Consider the following 21,083-nt stretch of genomic DNA (forward strand, 5'->3'; position numbering starts at 1 on the left):
AAAAGTAACAACCAAATGTATTTAAAAACAGACCTCTCCACTTGATACTCTGAGAGTGAAAGAGCTAACCACCACCCCTCGTTCTGGAGATGCTTTTCCTTCACTTGGGAAGCGCCACCTGCCATTATTGTTTTGGGTTCCAGAACTCTGCAGAGAGCACCAGGCATTGGCTCCTCAAAAGGAGAGATAAGGGTTAATTTCTCAGTCAGTCTCCATACTCCTTTTTTCTGGTTGTAAATGGACAAATGCAAACTTTCTCATTCACTCCATGAAGGTCATTAGAAAACAAAATCTTGTATGTCTTTTACAAAAAGCACACCTTCAGATAATAAATATCTCTGATCCATTTATCATGTTAAACAATGTCCAATTTTATCCACTTAATATCCTTGCAGTCCATTGTAGATCTTTTGCACTGATTCTTGCTCCAGCAGCTGTTTGATACCTGAGGGCAAGAAAAAACAAGGAATGATTTCATTAGTGCAAAGCGTGCACTCCTAGCACTCTGGTGTAAACTTGCGATCACTTTCCAGAAGGACAAAAACAAGGACATCCAGTGTTATTTATATGTCCCAATTACTGGGCCAATACATTTTAAATTCTTGGAAAGAAAAAGACCAAGAATCATTAGAATGGGCAGGGAAAGCACTTAACAGTTAAGGACAAGCCTAGCTCCCCTTCTGTGGCCGAGTGACACAGCGGCCGACAAGCAGTCAGAGTGGGAACACATCTGAAGGAGAGGAGGGATAGGGAGTAGAGACAGAGAAATTCTGAGAAAGAGGGCACCTTTGGATAGAGCCCTGTTTACTTACCTGCTATCCCTTTTCCTGCCTTCCATCATTCTCCATTCCTGCCTTTATTCCCTCCCTTTCCTTCTTGTCAGAGCAGTTTCTGCACAATTAGCCCATCACTGACCATCCAAAGCAATGACTTCATCACATACAGGCACAAAGGACGGATCATGGATTTTCCTCTCCCTGGTTCTGACCCTTTCCCCAACTCTAAAGCTTCATTAATATGTAAGGAGAGGAGGCAGCTGGTGATACAGTGGACAAAGCACTGGGTCTGGAGTCAGGAGGACCTGAGTTCAAATCTGTCCTCATACTTACTGTGTGACCTTAATGTTGAATTGCCCGCCCCCCCTACCCCCCCCCCCCCGCCAAAGAGCTCATTTTTCTATTCATCTTGAAGCAGCTCCCTCATACTACATCCTAGTGTAACTTGTGTATGTTTATTTCCCAGAAGGAGCAAACTGAAAGGGAAATCAATCCCTCATAAGCATGAGGCCAAGCATCAAAAAAAGCCAAGGCCGACCTCCCACCCGGGTCCTCCTCTAAGGGCTCATCCCTCCAAGGGTCAGTGGTTGCTAAAGCCAACATGGCCCCAACAGACACAGACTGAATGTGGGGGACACAGACCTTCTCTCTGATGCTCTGTAAACTGCTCCTTTGGAAATTCAACATCAAAGGTGATTATGAGAGAGCCCCTGATGTTGTTGTTGTCAAAGCTGGGCAGCCCCTCTCCTTTTTTCCATAGCTTGGCCCCTGGCCTGGTGATCTTATCCCGGGCAACATGAACCTAGAAAACAAGAGGGACCATGAGAAGGTGGGATCACTGTCTGAGAGTACCCCACTATAGCCACATGCAGACCCCAGCCAGTTCCTGCTCAATGTCCCCCTTCCAGACAGGGAAAAATCACCATGTGGAGGTAAATCAAAAGGGGAATGTCTCCAGACTGAAGAGAAAAAATGAGCCCTCAACAGCTGTCATCCCTGACCATAAGCCATCTTAGTCATGGATTAGTTAGCTCATTCTATCACGGAGCACTAGACAAGGGCATAGAGTAATGGTTTTCCAATAGTTGGCTTTTTTTAGGTGGTGAATTCAGCAGCATTAAGGCTGTGGGAGGGGGCAGCCCCCAAAGCTGGTGGTCTTACCTTGTGGCCGTCCAGGTGCTGGATATCCATCTCAAAACCTATCAGTGACTCCACCAGGGAGATTGTCACATTTGTATATAAATCATCTCCTCGTCTTTCAAACAAAGGGTGCCTGCAGAGCAAAGGAGATCAGAGACGGGCTTCCAAGAAGTGTTCGGGCTTTAGTTTGAGTTACAATCCCTTCCTTGGAATAGGAGGAGGAACATTAATATGGAATCAGGAAACGCTTCTCATTTAAGGTAAGAAACAATCTTACTTCCAGAGGTCCTCTGATCCAGGTTTACTTTTGCCTTGGTTAGATAAGTTTTTTTCTGTGGAATCCCCCTTTTCCCAATTAAAGGTTTCATTGGGAACTTACCCAATGGACATCAAATAGCTCAATGTGCTGAGTTAGTGCTGTCCGTTTATCGCCAATCATTTTGCCTTGTGTGATCTTACTATGGATATCATTCTTTTGGTTTTGCTTTGATTCCATTTATATTATTTCATAAAGATATTTTCCTGAATTGTTCCTAATTTTCAGCTTTGCTAACTTCTGCTGCATTTTAGTATTATCCCATTGCATTAATGTCTCCTATACTCCAGAACTTGTTCTTCCCCCTTTAATTTTTTATATACAAATTATAATTTCTAAACTAGACTACACACACATATATTTTTTAACACCCTCTCCCCATCTCCAAGAACAAAGAACAGTGATTTATTTATCTGGTTCGACCCTTATTTATTTAGTTAGTTCTAAAATGTCTAATTCAAGGTACTACCAATGAGGTTAAAGAATAAAATCACAACATTAGTGTGCTGAATTCTCAGGAAAGGCAGGGGGCTTAGCCTCTACATCCTGAATCTACTCTGGAAGAAAGAAAACTTTAATTTGAGATTACAACACTTACTTAAGAACTTTGATCCGGAAACGCAAATCTCCCGGCTCCCCATCCACATGTGGCTCACCTAAATCAGGAAGTTGTAGGTTAATGTCACAATCTAAGCCAGTGGTCCTCAAACTTTTTAAACAGGGGGCCAGTTCACTGTCTCTCAGACTGTGGGAGGGCCGGACTATAGTAAAAACAAAAGCTCACACTCTGTCTCCGCCCCTCAGTTCATTTGCCATAACCCAGCAGGCCACATAAACGTCTTCAGCAGGCCCCATTTGGCCCGAGGACCGTAGTTTGAGAACCCCTGATCTAAGCAATTGCAAAGCATCTGGCAGAAGACAGCCTCTGTACAAGTACCACTCAGTATCCAAGAAATATGGCTAAAAAGCTAGCTGTAGCTACCTGGGCACATTAATCTGGAAACTTTAGAATACATATGATGAAGGCTCTAAGCAAATTACTGAATAATTTTCCAATTTCCTACAGAGTTTAGAAAGTAATTCACTGACATAGCAAAGTATAAATGTTATTGTAAACACATTGTTCCTTTTGGGGTTTTTCATTTAACTAAATCAACACTAAAAGTGTGAATCAAAAGCAAGATTGTAGTGATATCAACTGTAGCTTTGCATCTTTAAAAACTATGCTAATTAGAATGGGGGGTTATTTTTTATTTTTTTTAAAAAACAATATGACTATTATGGAAATGTTTGCGTGACTATACATATATAACCTATATTGAATTACTGAATGAATACATTGAATTGAGGATATAATTCTCTTTGTATTTTCAAAATATATGGAAAGATAGTTTGCAACATTTACCCTCACAAAACCATGTGTTCCAAATTTTTCTCTCTCCCCTAGACATCAAATAATCCAATATATGTTAAACATGTACAAGAGAATACTCTCAACAGGGGTGGAGGGAAGGAAGGAAGGGAAAGAATCTGGAACTCAAAAGTTTTAAAAACAAATGTTAAATATATTTATCATGTTCTAAATAGAAAAATTCTTTGATAATATACAAGGGCTCTTTTTGTTCATTACACTAAAAAGATAAATATCTAGATTATGGCTCAAAGTAGCTATGACTATTTGGGCTGAAGTGAGCAAAGGGTTTATAATGCTTCACCTTCTCCAATGAAGGGATACTCCATGCTATCTCTCACCCCTGGTTCTATTTCTACTTCGAGAGTTCGTTCTTCATTCACCAACCTGAAATGGAAAAGAAATAAAAAATTACAAAGATGATTGACCAAATAGGGAAGAACTTGGTAGTTCATAAGCAGACTAGCTGGAGCTTCTCTATCAGAGAAAAGCACAATTTCTGAATCTTACTCAGCAAACCTGGACACATGTGCCTATGGACTCATATCCAGAGAGAAAGCTCCCAAATATATACACCACTATACCAAGAAGCCACCCATCACCTACATCTTCTATTCTGTTATTACACCACCTCCATTACGAGCCTCTCAAAGAACTGTATCAAGCCGGTACAAACTATTCCATCTCATTCATTCAAACAATTGAAAAAAATTAATTTTTCTGAAACCTCCACTGAAGCACATATATAGTTTTTCCTGAAACAGATTACTCTTCATTTCTAGAATAATCAATTTTGCTCATCGACGCCAGTAGAGCTTCCCAATTCAGGCAAACACCTCAGCCCCAATCTTCTACCACATGAGGACATGACAATTTACATTTTACTTGCTGTTTTCAGATTTACAAAAGCGTTACAAACATTATCTCAGTTGAGTCTCGTGACAACTTCCTGAGAAGAAATAACACTGAAGATATCAGAACCAAGCATCTACCAAGGAAATCTGAGCTAAAGAAGACACAATCTTAATAGCCTTATGGAGTTCATTTTATAAGATGTCTTGGGGAGATGAAGATAAAAAAGGAATGTAAAAATCATTACAATACTCAGAGAAGGTGATAGAGGACCTCAATAACTAGCAGCCCATTTGCTTTTCTTCTTCTTTATGAGAATGACCTAAACATATCAAAACTATCTCTGATAAAAATAAGAAGAAAATGGGTGAGTCCTTCGACCCAATACCAATACTAGTTTTGTATGGTAAAAGAGATTAAAAAAGGGGACGGGGAGTGGGAGGTGGGCAGCTAGGTGATACAGTGGATAGAACACCAGCCTTGAAGTTCAAATCTGGCCTCAGACACTCAATACTTCCTGGCTGTGTGACCCTGGGTAAGTCACTTAACCCTGATTGCCTTAGCAAAAAAAAAAAAAAAAAAAAAAAAAAAAGACAGGGCCAAGAAGGTGGAGAGAAACCAGGAAGTTTCCTGAGCTCTCCCCAGTTTCCCTCAGAAAAAATGCCAAAAAAGAAAAACAAGAAGGAAAAGATCTATATGTAACTCTTTCCTGGGGCTAAGAACTGGAAATTGAGAAAATGCCCATCAGTTGGAGAATGGCTAAATAAATTGTGGTATGTAATTAAGAAGGAATACTATTTTGCTGTAAAAAATAATGAGCAGGATGTTCTCAGAAAAACCTGGTAAGACTTCTATGAACTGATGCAAAGTAAAATGTACTGTGTATAAAGTAACAAACAGCAATATTGTAAAATGATAATCTGCAAATGACATAATTAATGACAGTTGCTCTCACTGACAGCATTAAGCCCAGAAAATTAAAGGAAGTCCTTAAAGAGACAAGAGGATTACTCAAGTAGCTTAACAAATCCATGCAGAAAAAAAAAAAAAAAGTTGAATTTAAAATATGGTATATACATTCAGTTACATGACCAGTCCAATAAGTTAGCATACACATAGGAGGCGCCAACAAAATGGATACCAGGAGCAGTACCCAGAATTGAGCAAAAGGGAAAGTGAGTAGGGCTATATTTGGGAAATTCCATGTAGAATTTTACATGATCCCAAAGTGCTCTTCAGAACAAAGACCTCTCTCTCTCTCTCTTCCTTCCCCACACAGATAAAACAAACTTTATAACCAGGATTAAATTTAAAAAAAAAAAAAAAAAAAAAAAAAAAGATTCCTAGCAGTCCGGCAAAACCAACACCAGTAATCATGTCAGATGATATATGCACTAACAACACTCAGACTCTTCCCACTTCTGTCAAGAGATGAAGTACATTACTTCCCCTTATTTCTTAGTCAAAGCTGCTTATTATTCAGCACTCTAATTCTTTTTTTTCCTATCTACAGTGCTGTCATTATAGATATTGATTTTCAGGGTTTTATTGTATTCTGTCCGAGTTCAAACTGAAGACTTCTTGAGCTTCTCAGAATTTTTTACACTCACTGTTTCTTTCAGGGCAATAATATGTCATGGCACTCATGTAACGCAATTTGTTTAGACATTCCCCAATAGAATGAGGAAAACTAAGATGCAGGTAACTCAATGGGCTGAATGGGATGCAGTTCATTTTCAATGATGACATTATAGAAGGAAATATATGATAGAAAAAGAAGCTAAGGTAATTCCTTAAGAGAGGAAACACATAAAAACCTGAATGCTATACTGGTACCCACAAAACACAAGAATTAAGAAGAAATCCTCTGTATGCTGATGGAAGTGGATTTCTTCTACATAGAGAAGAGCTAATCCAATTCCAATTGATTAATGATGGACAGAACCAGCTGCATCCAGAAAAGGAACACTGGGAAATGAATGTAAACTGTTATTTTTACCTTCTGAATCCAATTCTTCCTGTGCAACAAGAAATTCGGCTCTACACACATATATTGTATCTAAATTATACTGTAATATATTTAACATATATAAGACTGCTTGCCATCTGGGGGAGGGGGTTGGGGGAAGAAGGGAAAAAATCTGAATAGAAGTAAGTGCAAGGGATAATGTTGTAAAAAATTACCCATGCATATGTACTGTCAAAAAATGTTATAATTATAAAATAAAATTAAAAATTAAAAAAAAAAAAAAAAAAAAAAAAAAAAAAGAAGAAATCCTCCAGGGTATGCTAAGCAGATCCTCTGTAATAAAAGATATATTAGAGAATATGGACAAGAACCAAACAGGATGAAAAAAAAAATCTATACTGATGGAAGAAATATTCACATCAATGATATCAGAGAGCCTCTTAAGTTTTGGTCTTAAATAATAATGGAAAGACCAAACGTTCTGTTTTCAAGAATCATGTTGGAAAGTTGGACTGATCAGGATTTTTTTTTTTTTAATAGTTCCAAAATACTCTTATGTAAAGAACTTGACCTGTTACATTTTCTAAAAGAATAAGGTAAAGAAATCACTGATTCTCAGAAGTACAATCCCAATCAGCTAAGTGAAGACTCATCATCAGTCTGAATAACTGTTCAAAAGTCAAATTGAAAACAAGATCTACAAGCTTCCTTCAAGCACTAATAATAAACTGTCTGTAATACATTGTAGTCCATACTTCTGGCTAAAGCAAATTTATGCTATAAACATGATCAAGGAGAAATTAAAACATTAACAAAATTGGTTACTTGAAATTTCTGGGTTATAGAACCAACAAGTTGGAATTTCAGGCACTTTCTCTGATTCTCTGACCTCTTTCAAAACCTTTCCAAAACATGAACTATTCAAGAGATAAAGCGATTTCAATTGTCTCTGTGCTCTAAGATTCAGCTTCTTAAACTGATTTAAGACCCCATATGGGTCCTCTAAAGTAAATATTGGGAGGTCACAAATTATGATTTATTATCAGTAAATGTTTGATTTGTATACCTATTTTATATACTTATATACCTGGGGTTGTGTAAAAATTTTTCAGGCAAAAAAAGTCAGCAAGTAGAAAAAGTTTAAGAAGTCCTGACATAAAGAATCAGAATGAGATAAAAATCTGATGAATTAACAGGTGAAGAGGCAAATCTCTAACTTGCTCATTCAGCATTCTCTCACCAATCTTTGGCAGGGATATACAAACCAACCCAATTGCTTGTGCTGGCCAGTACTACAGTGTTGGCAGCACTCTGTTCTGCAATCATACTGCAGAAGGAACAGGAGCAAGATACCAGCCTAAGGGAAAGGGGACTGGTATTCAGCTGGGGTCAGTTTTGTCTTCCCAAAATCACCTGGGACAGGAAATGTAAGCTCTGCCAGCAGGATGTTGTATGTATGTGCCTTAAGGGCAGAGACCATGATTTTGCTTTTTGTGCAATACCAAACACTTAGCACAGTGTCTGGTATATAGTAAGCACTTAACAAATGTTTGGTGACTAACTGACAAGTTAGTCCCCAAAGAAGAGATGTGAGAATTTGTATCCCTCCCCTTCTTTGTACTCACTGGGGTATCAGTGAGAAATCTTGCCTTCATTTTCAGACTTGGGATATGTTGATTAGTTGTCTGTTTTTTTAATCTTTCTTTTTTAATTTGTTACAAAGAATGACTCTCAGGGAGCAGGGATTGATTCTAGGATGAAGATGGGTAAAAACCAAAAGCATAAAGAAACCAATTCAAAGGGAAATCAATGGCTAAGCCCATAGCTCTTACTTGACATTGGGACATTCATCACAGACCACTTCCTGAGTCATCTGGAAACGCCCCGGGCCCAGCTGTGTTGTCCTCATCTCTTGTCGGCAATTGCATTTTCGTTTGCCAGGTGCTTGCCGGGCCACAGGTTTATTTCTAACTACCTACAAAAGGAAGACAAAGGAGAGGTCAGGCAAATCTTCAAACATCCTGTTTCAGCCCACTGCTCCTGGGTTCCACAAATCAAATAAAAGAACTGTTAGCTGCCTCAGTGAGTTATCCAAGGAAATATGCACCTACTTATTTGCCTGTGCCAGGCAAAGACTATCTCATTTGATTCTCACAATAATTCTGGGAAGGAGGTGCTTTGTTATTCCCATTTCACAATTAAGGAACTGGGGCAAGCAAAGATCAATGACTTATGAATTAAGACTGTCTAAGAGTGGATTTGAACTTAGGTCTTTCTGTTCTAAGCTCAGCACTACATCCATGGTAGGAACTGGGGTTAGGATTAGGTAGTGCTGAGCTTGGAACAGAAAGACCTAAGTTCAAATCCACTCTCAGACAGTCTTAATTCATGATAGTCCTCTATAAAACCTAAGTCCTCAGAACTTTGTCAATCATTTTGAATCATAAATGAAGCAAACTAGACTCATATATCACAACTCTAAAAGTGAGAGGGAAGAACGAGAATTTGAAAAAAGACTGTAATTACATTACTAGCTATAATCTTAAGCTGCAGAGATATGAAGGGAACTAGTATGAGACAGTCAAAAAAACATGGAGTAAAAATCAGAAGTCTTGATTTCCAGGGCTGACTCTGCCCTGACTGGGTAAATAACCTCAGCAAAGTAGAACTTCTCAGAGCCTCGGTTTCCTCATCTATAAACAAGGCTGCCTACTAGATAGAATTAGGAAGCCATAATTAGATCAAGGATATGAAAGCCCATTAAAATCTCTGTATCACTATGAAAAGAACTTGGCATGAGGATGTGTTCGCTCCCTCCTGGAGAGCACAGGCAACTGACAGAAAGCTAACACGGGTCACACCTACGACCTAAGCTCAAGGTTATTCTTTTGAAATGACTTCCTTGTTTCAGAACTCTGGGCATGGAATTTTTTCCTCCTCATAATCTCCAGACCCAAACTTTTAATCTGTAAGAATAAAAGGTCCATTTCTTTGAAAACAGAGTGTAACCATATGTCCAAATCCCTTCAAGGATATGGTTATGAGTTTATATGAAGAATTTCATTCTCATTAAGTTAAAAAAAAAATTTTAATATTCAACTGAAAGGCAAAAGTTAAGGAAAAATGTCATAAATGTTTGGAGAGACTACTTGCAAGTAGCCCTAACATGTGAAACACTAGGTTTATGAAAAAAGTGTAACTGTTCCAAGGAACTTATTTCCTTTCTAAAAAGACTGATAATATGACCTTTAAGTCACACACTCTCCTAAAGTAGGATTTGATTCCTCTATATTTATTAAGGTCTACTTCCTTAGTAAAGGTTTTTACTGTTTGATGACAGGCCTCTTCTCAAACTTAAAGGGCATCATAGGGAACTCCTGTTTCTCAAGGCTGTTACAGAGATTCTTGTCACCCAGTTAGTTATCTGTAAGAGCTGTCCATCCTTACTGCCAGAATAATGGCTTTAATAGATCTTTCCCCTCATAATATAACAGATATCTTATGTGCCGATCAAGGTTTCTCTTAACCCACCTACCAAGATTTTTTCCTTAAGAAAGGCATAAAAACAAGAAAGCATTCAAGAACCTTTCTTAGTCCCATTAGCAAATCTTGAAGCCTTTAAGTGTAATCATTCTTTTCAACTCACTTCCACAAAATTTCCTGAATATACTTCTTCTAAAGTAACTTCCAGGTCCACAACAATGTCATTTCCTCTTGGAATGTTCCTATCTTGCTGGCGTGGGCTTCCTCCAAACATGAAGCCAAAATCTCCAAAGAAACTGTAAGGAATTATGGAATCATTAGGATAAGAAAAAAAATCCAAGTTCAGACTAACTATAGTAAATCAAAAAGCACTTATTACGTGCCAGAAGTCATAATTGCTGGAGATACAAAGATAGGCAAAACATAATTCCTGCTTTGTTAACAATCTAATGGGAGATTCAACATGCAAACAACTCTATGCAAAGAAAATCTATATATGGAATAAATTGCAGGTAATTTCAAAAAGGAGGCGATGAAATTAAAGAGGATTAGCAAAAGTTTTTTACTGACAAAAGTTAGATCTGTAATTCTGGATAAAAACACATGATGTCTTTAAAATGGTAATAAATTTTTTATTCTTTATGGTAAGTCACCTTACTCTGAGGTGACTGAATTTTATGAATGTCACATTCTCCTCTTTTGTGATTAGGAGCCAAAATCTTAAAGATAATTCCACTGAAATGGAGCCTTTAAAAGGCAAATCTATAAGCAAAAATAACAAATATCTAACAAAGGCATCATTTTGGATTAAACACATACACACAAATCTTTCAGTATTATCTTTCAAAGTTAAAACCCATAGATAGCTGGGGCCACTGTAGTTCTTAAGAAGCTCTCAATTTGATAGTCTGTCTCCCTTAGTCAAGAGGCAGACCTGGTGCTCCATATTAAGGTGCATCTCTTCAGTCTTCTCAGGTGATACATTGCAGTTTTCAGAGATTAAAAAGAGGCTACTAATATCTTGTCATGAAACTTCTATTGCTCAATAGAAGTGGTGTCTTGCTCAGCCCTTCACACATCTAAACTGCTGAGAAGGCAGTAGTAAATGCTAGAATATAAGTCTCTACTGTCCACTATTGGCTATAATCATTGCCCCCACACTTCTGACAGATATAGCATGGGATGAGAGTAGGGGTGGAGGAAGAAATGATCGGTGTATATAGGTAGACTTTCCCTCTCTATTTTATAAAGGTTGATTTTTTTAGAGAAAACACATTCTAAAAGCTAAGAGTAAAAATTATTTCCCAGTGTCAAGAAGAAGTGACTAATTTTTACAAGCAGGATGATTTGTAGACAGGTAAATTTCTTACTGTGAGAAGATATCCCCATGAGAGCTCTGGTGACCATCTTTCAATCCCTCCTCACCGTAAGCATCATACTGCTTTCGTTTCTCCTCATCTGATAGCACCTAAGGATAAAAGACATATAAGAGAGATTTTGAATACCTGGCCTTTAATAGATCCACAGTCATATTTGACTTCTAGACTTCTGATAAAAAGAAACCTTCATCTAAACTTTTTATATTTGTCCTACGATAAATCACTCACCTAACCATCTAGGGAAACCTTAATTAGATGCAGGGTTGATGTATATTTTAGGAGACAGCAGAATGGGTTGTCTTAAAGCTTACTTCCTTTATATAGCTTCTTTCAAGGTCCTGCCAGTGGAGCACATACATACTTTGCTTCCTTTACACTAAGGCTCCTAGGAAGCCAGTTTCTTCTCTTAATAAAGGCTAACAAAGTCAGACTTACTTTACCTGAAAATGGAAGGCCGACAGAGAACTTTACCATCTAGTAAAAACAGATTAAGGACTATCCTATAAATCATTTAAAGTTTCTGCTGACAAGAATGATATATTTAAATGGTAACAAGAACAAGAAACAAAGGCTATAGCAATAGATGGAGAAATATAATGGTGGATCACAAGGACCTTCATTCTGTCCTGGGTTCTTCAGCTCACATGTGTATGACTATGGGCAAAGTCAATCTCCTCATCTATAAAATGAGTTGGACTTAAAAACCTTCAAAGTCACGTCTGGCTGTTTAGTTCTATGACTTCATAATTCGAAGTACTAGAACGGAATCTATGGTGTCTTTTTTTCCTGACAATTTTAAAGAACGAGCAAGGAGTTATCTTTTCAGATGACTTTAATGATATTCTAATTATCAGTAATGGTTTGTATTTTAAACAATGGTTTTCTATCACTCACTAGAAACAGATTAAGAAATGCTCAAATGCTGGGCCTCTCTTCAGAACCTCATTGGCTGCCTGTTGGACAACTCCATGAAATAGGAAGGAATCTCAGATTCAGCATATCTAAAACTAACCTCTCTATTTCTGCCAGGAGTACCAGCATCTTTTAAGTCATCCAGGTTTGCAACTTTAGGGACAAGGAATCCTATTTTCCACTCCCTTCTTTTCCATAAACAAAATAGCCAAGTTTTACTGCCAGTGGAGTGGCACAGTGCATAGAGCCCTAGATCTGGAGTCAGGATGATCTGAGTTTACAGCTGAACCTAAGACATTTACAGTATGAGTCATTGAACCTCTCTCGGTTTCATTTTCCTTACTATAAACTAGTAAAATTTATAAAGTGCTTTGCCAACTTTAAAGTGCTATATAAATACTAGCTAGTATTGATTTTAATCCCAGAGTTATCTCCTACATCTATCTTCTCTCTACTCACAAAGCACCTTGATTTAGGGCCTTATCAACCCTCACTTGGACTACTGATAGCCTCTTTATTGGTTTTTCTGCTTCCACTATTTCCCATCTCCAACTTATCCTTCACCCAGCTGTCAAAGTGATAATCCTAAAACATAAGTCTGACCATGTCATTCCCATTTAGGAGTGATTCCTTATTGCTACTAGGTTAAAATGCAAACAACTCTGATATTTAAACCTTTTAAAATATGGCTCCTGGAATCCCTAACTCCTCTCTAGTTTTGGCTCAAGTGCCCCTTCCTAAATGAAGTGGCATTTTGCGCCCCTCCCTTCTTCTCTCAGGTGTTAGTGCTCTCCTATTTTCCCACCAAATTGCTTTCATGTTTCTTTCCAACAAAATTATCAGCTGCCCTGGGGTCAGGGCCATTTTTTTTTTTTTTTCTTTTTTAAATATCTGTATGCATAGCTCCAGTATAGTGCTTGAAACATACCAAACATTTAATAATGCTAGGTGAATTGAACTGGGGGCCTTTAAACAAAAAGAAAATATCAGAATCTTTTAAGTATTAAAAAATAAAATAAAAATCTTCCTTCTAGCTATATAAATGAGATGCTTGGTCATTTGGATCATAGTTTCAGACAAGTCAAAAAAATAGGAACTCAACAGAAAAGAACCAAATTCCTGGAGACTAAAAAGAATGGCAAGAGTTAACTAGCAAAATTTTTAACCATAATGATAGAGGTTGAGGAAAAAAGCCCTTAGAAACAGCTAGAAACTAGCTCACCAGCTGGTAAATGGATAATAAATGTCATTCCTTCCAGGCTTTCTTTCTGTTGATACTTCCAAAGCTAGCCCAGGCAAAGTGAGTAACCCAAGACTCTTTTTGATTTCTATCCATGATATTCAGTTTAGATCCCAATTCCTCATGCACATGATATAAAAGATGTCATGTGCCTGAAATCTGAAATAGGCTACACCAAATAGGGTTTATGGACTACAGGGGGTACTTCTAGAGAATCAGACAAAGTATAGAACAGACTTTAACTCTTGGAAATATCTCTGAAGGAAAAACAAATTCTCTGTGTTCTTGGGTAGTAGCAATGAAAAGTTAATTTAAGATTTAAGGGGAAAAACCCTTAACAATATGCTATATTGTTAGTATAACAAATGTACTATAAGTCTTATAACAACAATCTCCAACAAAATTAAAACTAGTATCACTCAAAGAACCATGCAGATGTCCATAGTGGGCATAAGAAGGCTGCAATATAGAATAAGAAACTAGGAAGACTGGAGGAAGGTATGTTATTAAAAAAATGTATGACTGAAAAATAAAATGGGTTAATCACATGATGAGAGTGAAGAATAATTGATGGAAAAATTATGTTCCACTATTACAATTACATTTTCCGAAAAATGCAAGCAAGGCCTTTATACTTTAGTATACTGGGTAAACTGCTGTGGCAAACTTATGTGAGGACTCAGAATTAAAAGGCATGAATGGGTTATAATTTGTGTTGCTGGAACCAATGTCAAATCACTTAAGGTTACAGATATGATGACGTGTTCTGCACATGACAAAAACAAGCAAAAAACTTGATGTTAAAATAAAATTGTAGTAATTCTCAGACCACATGGACAAATGGTCCATGATGACTATGAATAAGAAATTTTCAAAATAGGAATCATAAATTATTAGTAGTCACTTAAAAAATACCAAATTCGCTAATGTTCAAAGAGCTTTCAATGATAACTTTTCAATGATAAAGGTACCACTTCTCACTCAAAAACTTGCAAAAGTAATATTAATGAAAGTCGATATTGGCAAGGTTGTAGAGCCATGATAGAATCACCTGTAGACTCTTTCTGGAAAGCAATTTGGTAGGATATAGCAGCCAATGAGTCACCAAGCACTCAGTAAATGCTAAGTATGTGCTAGGCACTGTGATAAGCTCCGGAGATAGAAAGAAAGGGAAAGCGGGAGGTACTGTCTCTAGGAACTCACAGTCTAAGGAGGAGATAACATGCAAACAACAATGTATGAAAAAGGCATAGACAAAATAAATAGGTGATAATGAAAGAAAGGGAAGACACTAGCAATAATAACAACCAAGGGAAAGGTTTCTTGCAGAAGGTGAGACTTTTAGCTGGGACCAAAGACAGAGACTTCCAAATACTATATGTAAATTGCAAAAATAAAACAAAACAAACAAAAAAAAAGCAACTTAATTGTTGAACAATAGGAAAATGTTAAAAAAACTGAGAAATGGGAATGTAATGGAACAGATTAAACTAATTAAACAATTAAAATAGACAAGTATGAGGAATACAAAGCAACTGGAAAGACCTTTATCAAAGAATGAAAAGTTGTTGTTGTTTTTTTAAATGCAAAGCCAGAAGAATGGAACATATACTAACAATGATCACATGAGAAAAAGTGAATCAGAATGGTCAAAGAAGCTTGGTAGGGAATGAGACAGAAAATATGGTACTTTCCCTCCTACAATTGAATCATTGAACCAGAGTAAGATTACTTTCCCCCTCAATCCCTTCCCTTTTCCTAACTTCCCCATCACGGTGGAGGTCACCAGGGCTCCTCTACTCAGTCCTTCACACATTGGAGGCAGGATTCTAGTTCCCCTTTTGGACATTACTGTGCTTTCTCACTTCAGTTAACAGCTCTCAGTAGTGAGGGCCTTCCTTCTACAGCTACAGTGCCTAAAGAACTCCCGCTTTTTATTCTGGATAACTATGGTTCAGGGTCTTCCACTGAAGCCCCTCAGAAGCCTGCCTCATACAACAGAAGTCTTTCTCCAATTCTTTTAGTACACTCACGTATCTACTTAAATGAGATATATAGCACCTTGAAATCTGAGGTTTTTATAAATGTAGCCAGAATTAATTCTTTGATGGTTCCATAAACTCCAGAAATTTTTTTCTATTCTTGATAAGGATTTGCTTTTTAATTACAAACATTGCTGAAAGTAACATGTTATACAATTTTCTTAATTTAATGTAATTAACTACCACTAAATAAAAGGGAAAACTATGCCCAATCTTTTCTTTCAATGGCCCAAGAATAAAGGGAAAAGCTGCACCAGCAGAAGTGAAGGAAGATACAAATGGTAGGTTGTTTTGTGCATCTGAAAGAGGTAGAGTGAGATGGAGAAGAGAGGATCATGGCAACAACTGTAAATATTGTACAGACTTTCAGAGGGATATATAAAGACTATAAGTATCCTAAGGGAGGAAAAGTACAAGATGCCAGCCCAAACCACCAGAAGCAAAAGGAAATCTGCGGGCAGCTGTAGCGCTCAGAGTTGTTTTTCACGATCAGTCTACGGGGCAATCTCTACTAAAATTCCACTTCAATGCCTTACCATGGGGTGCAGGTAGCTCTTAGATTTCCAAGGCTTATGGAATGTGAGCTGAATCCAGGAGAAATAGAAGAAATGGCTCCTACTACACCAGAAGGGCCCGGAGAAGGGGCTCAGGATGGCCATGTTATTTGGTTGCCATCCTAAGGTGAAGGAGCTCATCACCTGAGGTGGAATGAGGAGGAGGCCTGCCACTCACAGAGCATTCTGGCCATAGCAGCTAATGAAGTCACAGACAAGCTGGGATATAGACAACTGCAGAGACTAGTAAAACTCTAAAGCCTTTGGAGAACTGATGCAGTCTCTTTTATTACTAGTTTTACCTCTTAGTTTCCTTTCTGTGCTCTTGTTTATACAATGAAGTGAACTCAGTACCAGAATCTCTCTACAAGGCTTTCAAATTGTCAGGGCCAGACCAATCGATCTCATTTGACAGGGGAAGAGGTAAAGGGACCTGATAACTCAAGTTTATTAGAGCCACAACTGGACACCCATTACCACTTCCTATTATGGTCAAAAAATTATTAATCTTGTGACTCCATTCCTGGAGTTTTTTTTTTTTTTTACTTTTTTTGCAGGCTAATACTCAGCTTCTTGGGGCATGGATCTGCAACTGAATTTCCAAAAAGGAAAGTACTTCTACCAATGTAGACTGCTAAGCAGTCTGTGACTTACAGAGGGGTTGTGGGCATGGAGTTAGAGGAGAATTGATCTGGCCATGGTTTCTAGTTCAGCTCCCTAAAGATGTGTACCTGGGTCTCATTCATTTCTTCACCTTTATTTTTCCAAAGGAAATGAAGGAAAAGAATGCCTGAACAAGTTATCTAGGAAGATGGGAATGGTGATCACATATGACTTAGCATTAAGTCTTTCTTACAATTCAACCTAACCTACTTAAAAATGGAAACTCCCTAAGCACCTCTCTCAGCGCCAGATGGGCTTCCGAAGAGCTGTGGGAGCCTACTCACACCTGTGGCACCTGCACTTTCTTGACTGACCTCATAGGCAGCTCCTAGGTCTTGGAACTTCTCTTGTGCGCGTGGGTCATCAGGGTTCCGGTCAGGATGAAGTTGGAGGGCCAGTTTCCGATAGGCCTTTTTAATATCTTTTACAGATGCACTGCGGGGCACCCCAAGGATCTTATAGAAATCTCTCCTGGGGAGAAGAAATCACTTGGTTAAGAGTTTTAGACCATTTTGTGGAAAATACCCTCCCCCCTAAGATCTATCTCAGGTTTGTGCTTGAGTAATAGAGAAGACAACAACTCAGAAAACACAAAGAATATAGGGGAAGAGTGTGACTATAAAATTTAATTTTTAAGAAATCAGAACTCACACATACAAATGAACATTGCCTCCTTCAAAGTAGTCTCCTGGAGAGGCTACACATTTGGAGAGAACAATGGAAATGGAGTCAGAAGTCCTGTGTCTAAGTTCCAGCTCTACCACTTACTAGCTCACGTTACCTTTCTGTGCCCCAGTTTCCACATCTGAAAAATGGGGATCCGTTATACTATTTACCTTTGGTGGTTGTTGTGAGAGCAAATAAAAATGTAAAATAAAGCACTATGACACATCATTAGTGCTATTTTCACTATTATGACTGAGCCCCTGAATTCTACTTTTGCTCAAATGCTACTTAGAAATTCTCCTTGGGAATTATCTTCATGGGGGACCCACAAGAAAATCAAGTATTTTACAGCTATGCTTTTTTTTTTTTTTTCTTTAAATCTCAAACCAGAATTACCCAGGATGACCATCCAACTTATTTACCATGTTTGGCCCAGAATGACTTTTGGCTATTTCCAAAAATCAAATCCATCCTCCAAGAATAACAATTTACCCTCACTGACGGTGTTTCAAAGAACATGTAGTAGGCTCTGAAAGCAATTTCTAAAGTGAAAATCCCAAACAATTTTGAGCAGCGGACTCCACATGGAGCTTTCCAAGGTGACTTGACTACTGTGAAAGGAACAATATTCTTTTGAATTTGTGAATTTTTTTTTTTAATGTTCTTGTTTATGGGGGAAAAAAAACCACCACAGTCTCATCACACCTCTCAAAGAGAGTACCAAAGAAGGGAATAGGTTGGCATGGTCAGTCTACACCAAGTTAATTCACTATGTGTCCTAGATTCAGTGAAGAGAACCGTGGGTTCAATAGCTCTAACACTGATTAGTTATATGACCTTGGAAAAGTCATATAAACCAGAAATGTCACTGCAAACAGCCCACAAAACTGCCCAGTGCCACCCAGAACCAGATTAAAATGTAACTGGGAACTGTTCGAGAAAGTAAATGAAAATACAATACAGTCAAAGAAACATTAATGGGTGGTTTCCTAAGTCAGTGTGTGGGCTGCAGGAGATTTGGACCATTTAAGCTTCATCTATAAAATGAGACTAATAGTTCCTGCCTTGTGACAAAAGGATCTTTATAAAGGTTTTGAAAGACCCTTTATATAGATCTTTATAAAAAGGTATGATTTAACTTGCTCCTAGTAGATCAAAGGCAATTCACAAGAATCGGTAAAGTCTACCAATAGTCTAAGGCAGGGGTTCTCAAACTACGGCCCAGGGCCACAGGTGGCCCGCTGAAGACCTTTATGCGGCTACCGGGTTATGGCAAATGGGCCGAGGGGCGGAGACAGAGGGTGAGCTTTTGTTTTTACTACAGTCCGGCCTCCCACAGTCTGAGGGACAGGGAACTGTTTAAAAAGTGTGAGGACCCCTGCTCTAAGGCTTCAGGAAAGAATAACTCTTTTTAAAGTCACAGTGACTTCACTTCTGGGGATAAGAGAGACTCTGGGACAAAGTTCATGAAAAAAGTTCTTCCTGCTAGACTCGTTTCCTCTCCTAGTACGAGGCATTCTGAATCTTCTAGGGGTGAGTAAGGTCTTTCTTGACAGCTGCAGGTGACAATGACACTGGAGAAGCAGAGATCAAGGGAGATCATAGCGCTGTACTCCCAGAACCCTTGGAACTCGGGCATTCCAGGCTCTCTTTCTGAACGAGTCTCAAGAATGTAAAATACCCACAAAGGTGTTTAAAATACTGAGTAACCTACCTCAAAATCTGTAAGAATATTTTAAAGTTTTCAGCTACAAGAACTATACAAATCAAAAATGTTATTAGAACTAACCCGAATCTTAATCCTATTTTAGAATAAAGTTTGAGATAAAGCATGTGCTTTTTCCGGAAGGTTATTTTGGCAGTTACACTTCAAAAAATTCACTTATGAGGCAGCAGGTAGTTGATACATTAACCACAGTGGGTGTGACTGACAGAAAGTACAAGAAACAGTTTTTGGGTTGACCTCTACAATATATGTCAATGGCACTCAAAAGCTCTGAGGTAGATCAGTAATTTATATATAAAGACAAGAAGCCTCAGGGGTAGAAGGCGCTGGGAGACCCCCTCCGAGCAGAGCCCTTCCCTGCCTTTAGCTTTTCACACTGCCGTCTTCCTCCAATTATCCTGTTTGCCTTTTGTCCGCTGGCTTTATTCCCCAGAGAACGTTCAGTCCCTGGGAGCAGAGGCTCTGGGGGGAGGAGACGTTTTCCGAGGCCTGCTGGAGTCCGGGGCTATCTGGGGCCAGAGCTAGAGCCGCCTGCGGCTTCTGGACCTGAAGAGCCTCCATCGGAGGCCTCGTGGTCCCATTCTGCAGGGACGCCAGGGGCCGGGGATCTCGGGCAGCATCCGGACCACCCCGATTGGTGAGGGATGAGGGACCAGGGATGAGGGAGGGCGCAGGTCTCACGCTGGACCCGACATTACAGTCTCACCGAGCCCGCCATCAGCCCTTTAAAAAGCCATCGAGGCCGGAAAAGGGGGTGGCAGCCGCTCCTCTGCCCCTCCGCGGCCTCCGTCACGCCAGCCGCGGCCTCCATCACGCCAGCCGCGGCCTCCATCACGCCCGGCCGCGGCCTCGGGTCCCCATCTTTGCCCGTTCCGATCTGGGGAGGAGCCGCGGGCCAGGGGCACCCACACCGGGCCGCGGAGTCTCCCCGCGGAGAAGTCCCACTACTGGCTCCTTTCTCCCCCTTTCCTCGAGGCTGCTGCTCTGCCCCTCTATGGGCCCGCTCCGAGGGCACCCTCCGGGACCAAGTCAAGCAAACCTGCCCCGACCCCCCCCCCCCGAACGCCCCGGCCAGATGTCCAGACCCTTCCTCCACAGGTACCCGCTGCTGAGCCCTCGGGAGAGCCCCGCTCTCCCTCCTATGGCACCCCTCTTCCAGCGCCGGCTCCAGCAGAGCTCCCCAGACACCTGCCTGAATTCTCCCCCAGCAGCCCCTCCATCCCTCTCCTGCAGCCCTGGACTTCCTTCTGACACCGCCCCCTCAGCCCCTCCCCTATCACCCCCCATCACAGGTAGCCCTGCCCCCTCGGTCCTCAGCCCCTCGCCAGGCAGTCCCCCACCACGGAGAGCGCCCTCCTCCTGCTCCCCCAGACGCAGCTCCGGAACCCTCGAACCCTCCCCATCGTAGACAGTCCTGCCCTCCTCGGTGATCAGCCCCCTCGTCCCCTCCCCCATCACCCCATCACCGGCAGCGCTACCCTCCTTCACCCCTCAGTCTCCCCGATTTTCCTCCCTCGCCTCCCCGCGACCTCCCGCCGAGGCCCCGTTCTCCTCACCCCGCCATCACGGCTCCGAGCATGTAGAGCAGCAGTAGGCACAGGCCACCCAGCCTGTGCGGGGCCATGGTCAGTCTCCTCAGCGACAACCCGCACCTTCTTCCCCTATCCCGGGAGTCCCCGCTCCCCGCGGGAGGCGGGGCCGGTACAGCTCCGAGCCAATCAACGCACCGGAAATCAGCGCGTGCCGGCGTTGCGGCCAATCACCGACGGACACTTCAACGCCTAGCTCTCGTTCCCGTGAGGGACGGACCGGGAGAGCGGCATCCTAGGGCTGGCCAATCACAGGCAGTAGCGTCACCGGCGTCGCAGCGCCCCCTTCTTTTCCTGACAGAGAGAAACGGCTCTCGGATTGGAGCAAAATGAAGGGCTGCTGACCAATTGCGGGCAGTAGCGCT

General features: G+C 40.4%; 2 protein-coding genes across 3 annotated transcripts in view; one reads left to right on the plus strand and one right to left on the minus strand.

The window, feature by feature from the left end:
* On the minus strand, positions 1-20,849 carry DNAJB11 (DnaJ heat shock protein family (Hsp40) member B11). 2 transcript variants are annotated; one of them, XR_012481525.1, is made up of 10 exons: positions 20,686-20,849; positions 17,052-17,208; positions 11,318-11,415; positions 10,111-10,243; positions 8,297-8,439; positions 3,948-4,030; positions 2,831-2,888; positions 1,917-2,049; positions 1,419-1,614; positions 1-445 (listed from the first exon to the last, which is right to left on the minus strand). XR_012481525.1 is itself a non-coding variant. In XM_074264236.1 (10 exons), exons 1-10 carry the CDS (start codon positions 20,751-20,753, stop codon positions 381-383), a joined length of 1,077 nt encoding a protein of 358 aa, XP_074120337.1. In that variant the 5' UTR covers positions 20,754-20,849; the 3' UTR covers positions 1-380. The 2 variants fall into 2 exon arrangements, 1 of the variants encoding a protein (XP_074120337.1); XM_074264236.1 differs by having other exon boundaries at positions 1,419-1,578; positions 1,938-2,049.
* The window catches only part of TBCCD1 (TBCC domain containing 1), a 22,163-nt gene continuing 20,732 nt past the window's right edge, over positions 19,653-21,083 (plus strand). Inside the window, exon 1 of the mRNA XM_074264231.1 lies at positions 19,653-19,766. The gene's annotated coding sequence lies outside the window, so the exon portion shown is untranslated. The remainder of the gene's footprint in view (positions 19,767-21,083) is intronic.

This window comes from Sminthopsis crassicaudata, chromosome 4 (genome assembly GCF_048593235.1).
Source record: "Sminthopsis crassicaudata isolate SCR6 chromosome 4, ASM4859323v1, whole genome shotgun sequence".
NCBI classification, from domain to species: domain Eukaryota; kingdom Metazoa; phylum Chordata; class Mammalia; order Dasyuromorphia; family Dasyuridae; genus Sminthopsis; species Sminthopsis crassicaudata.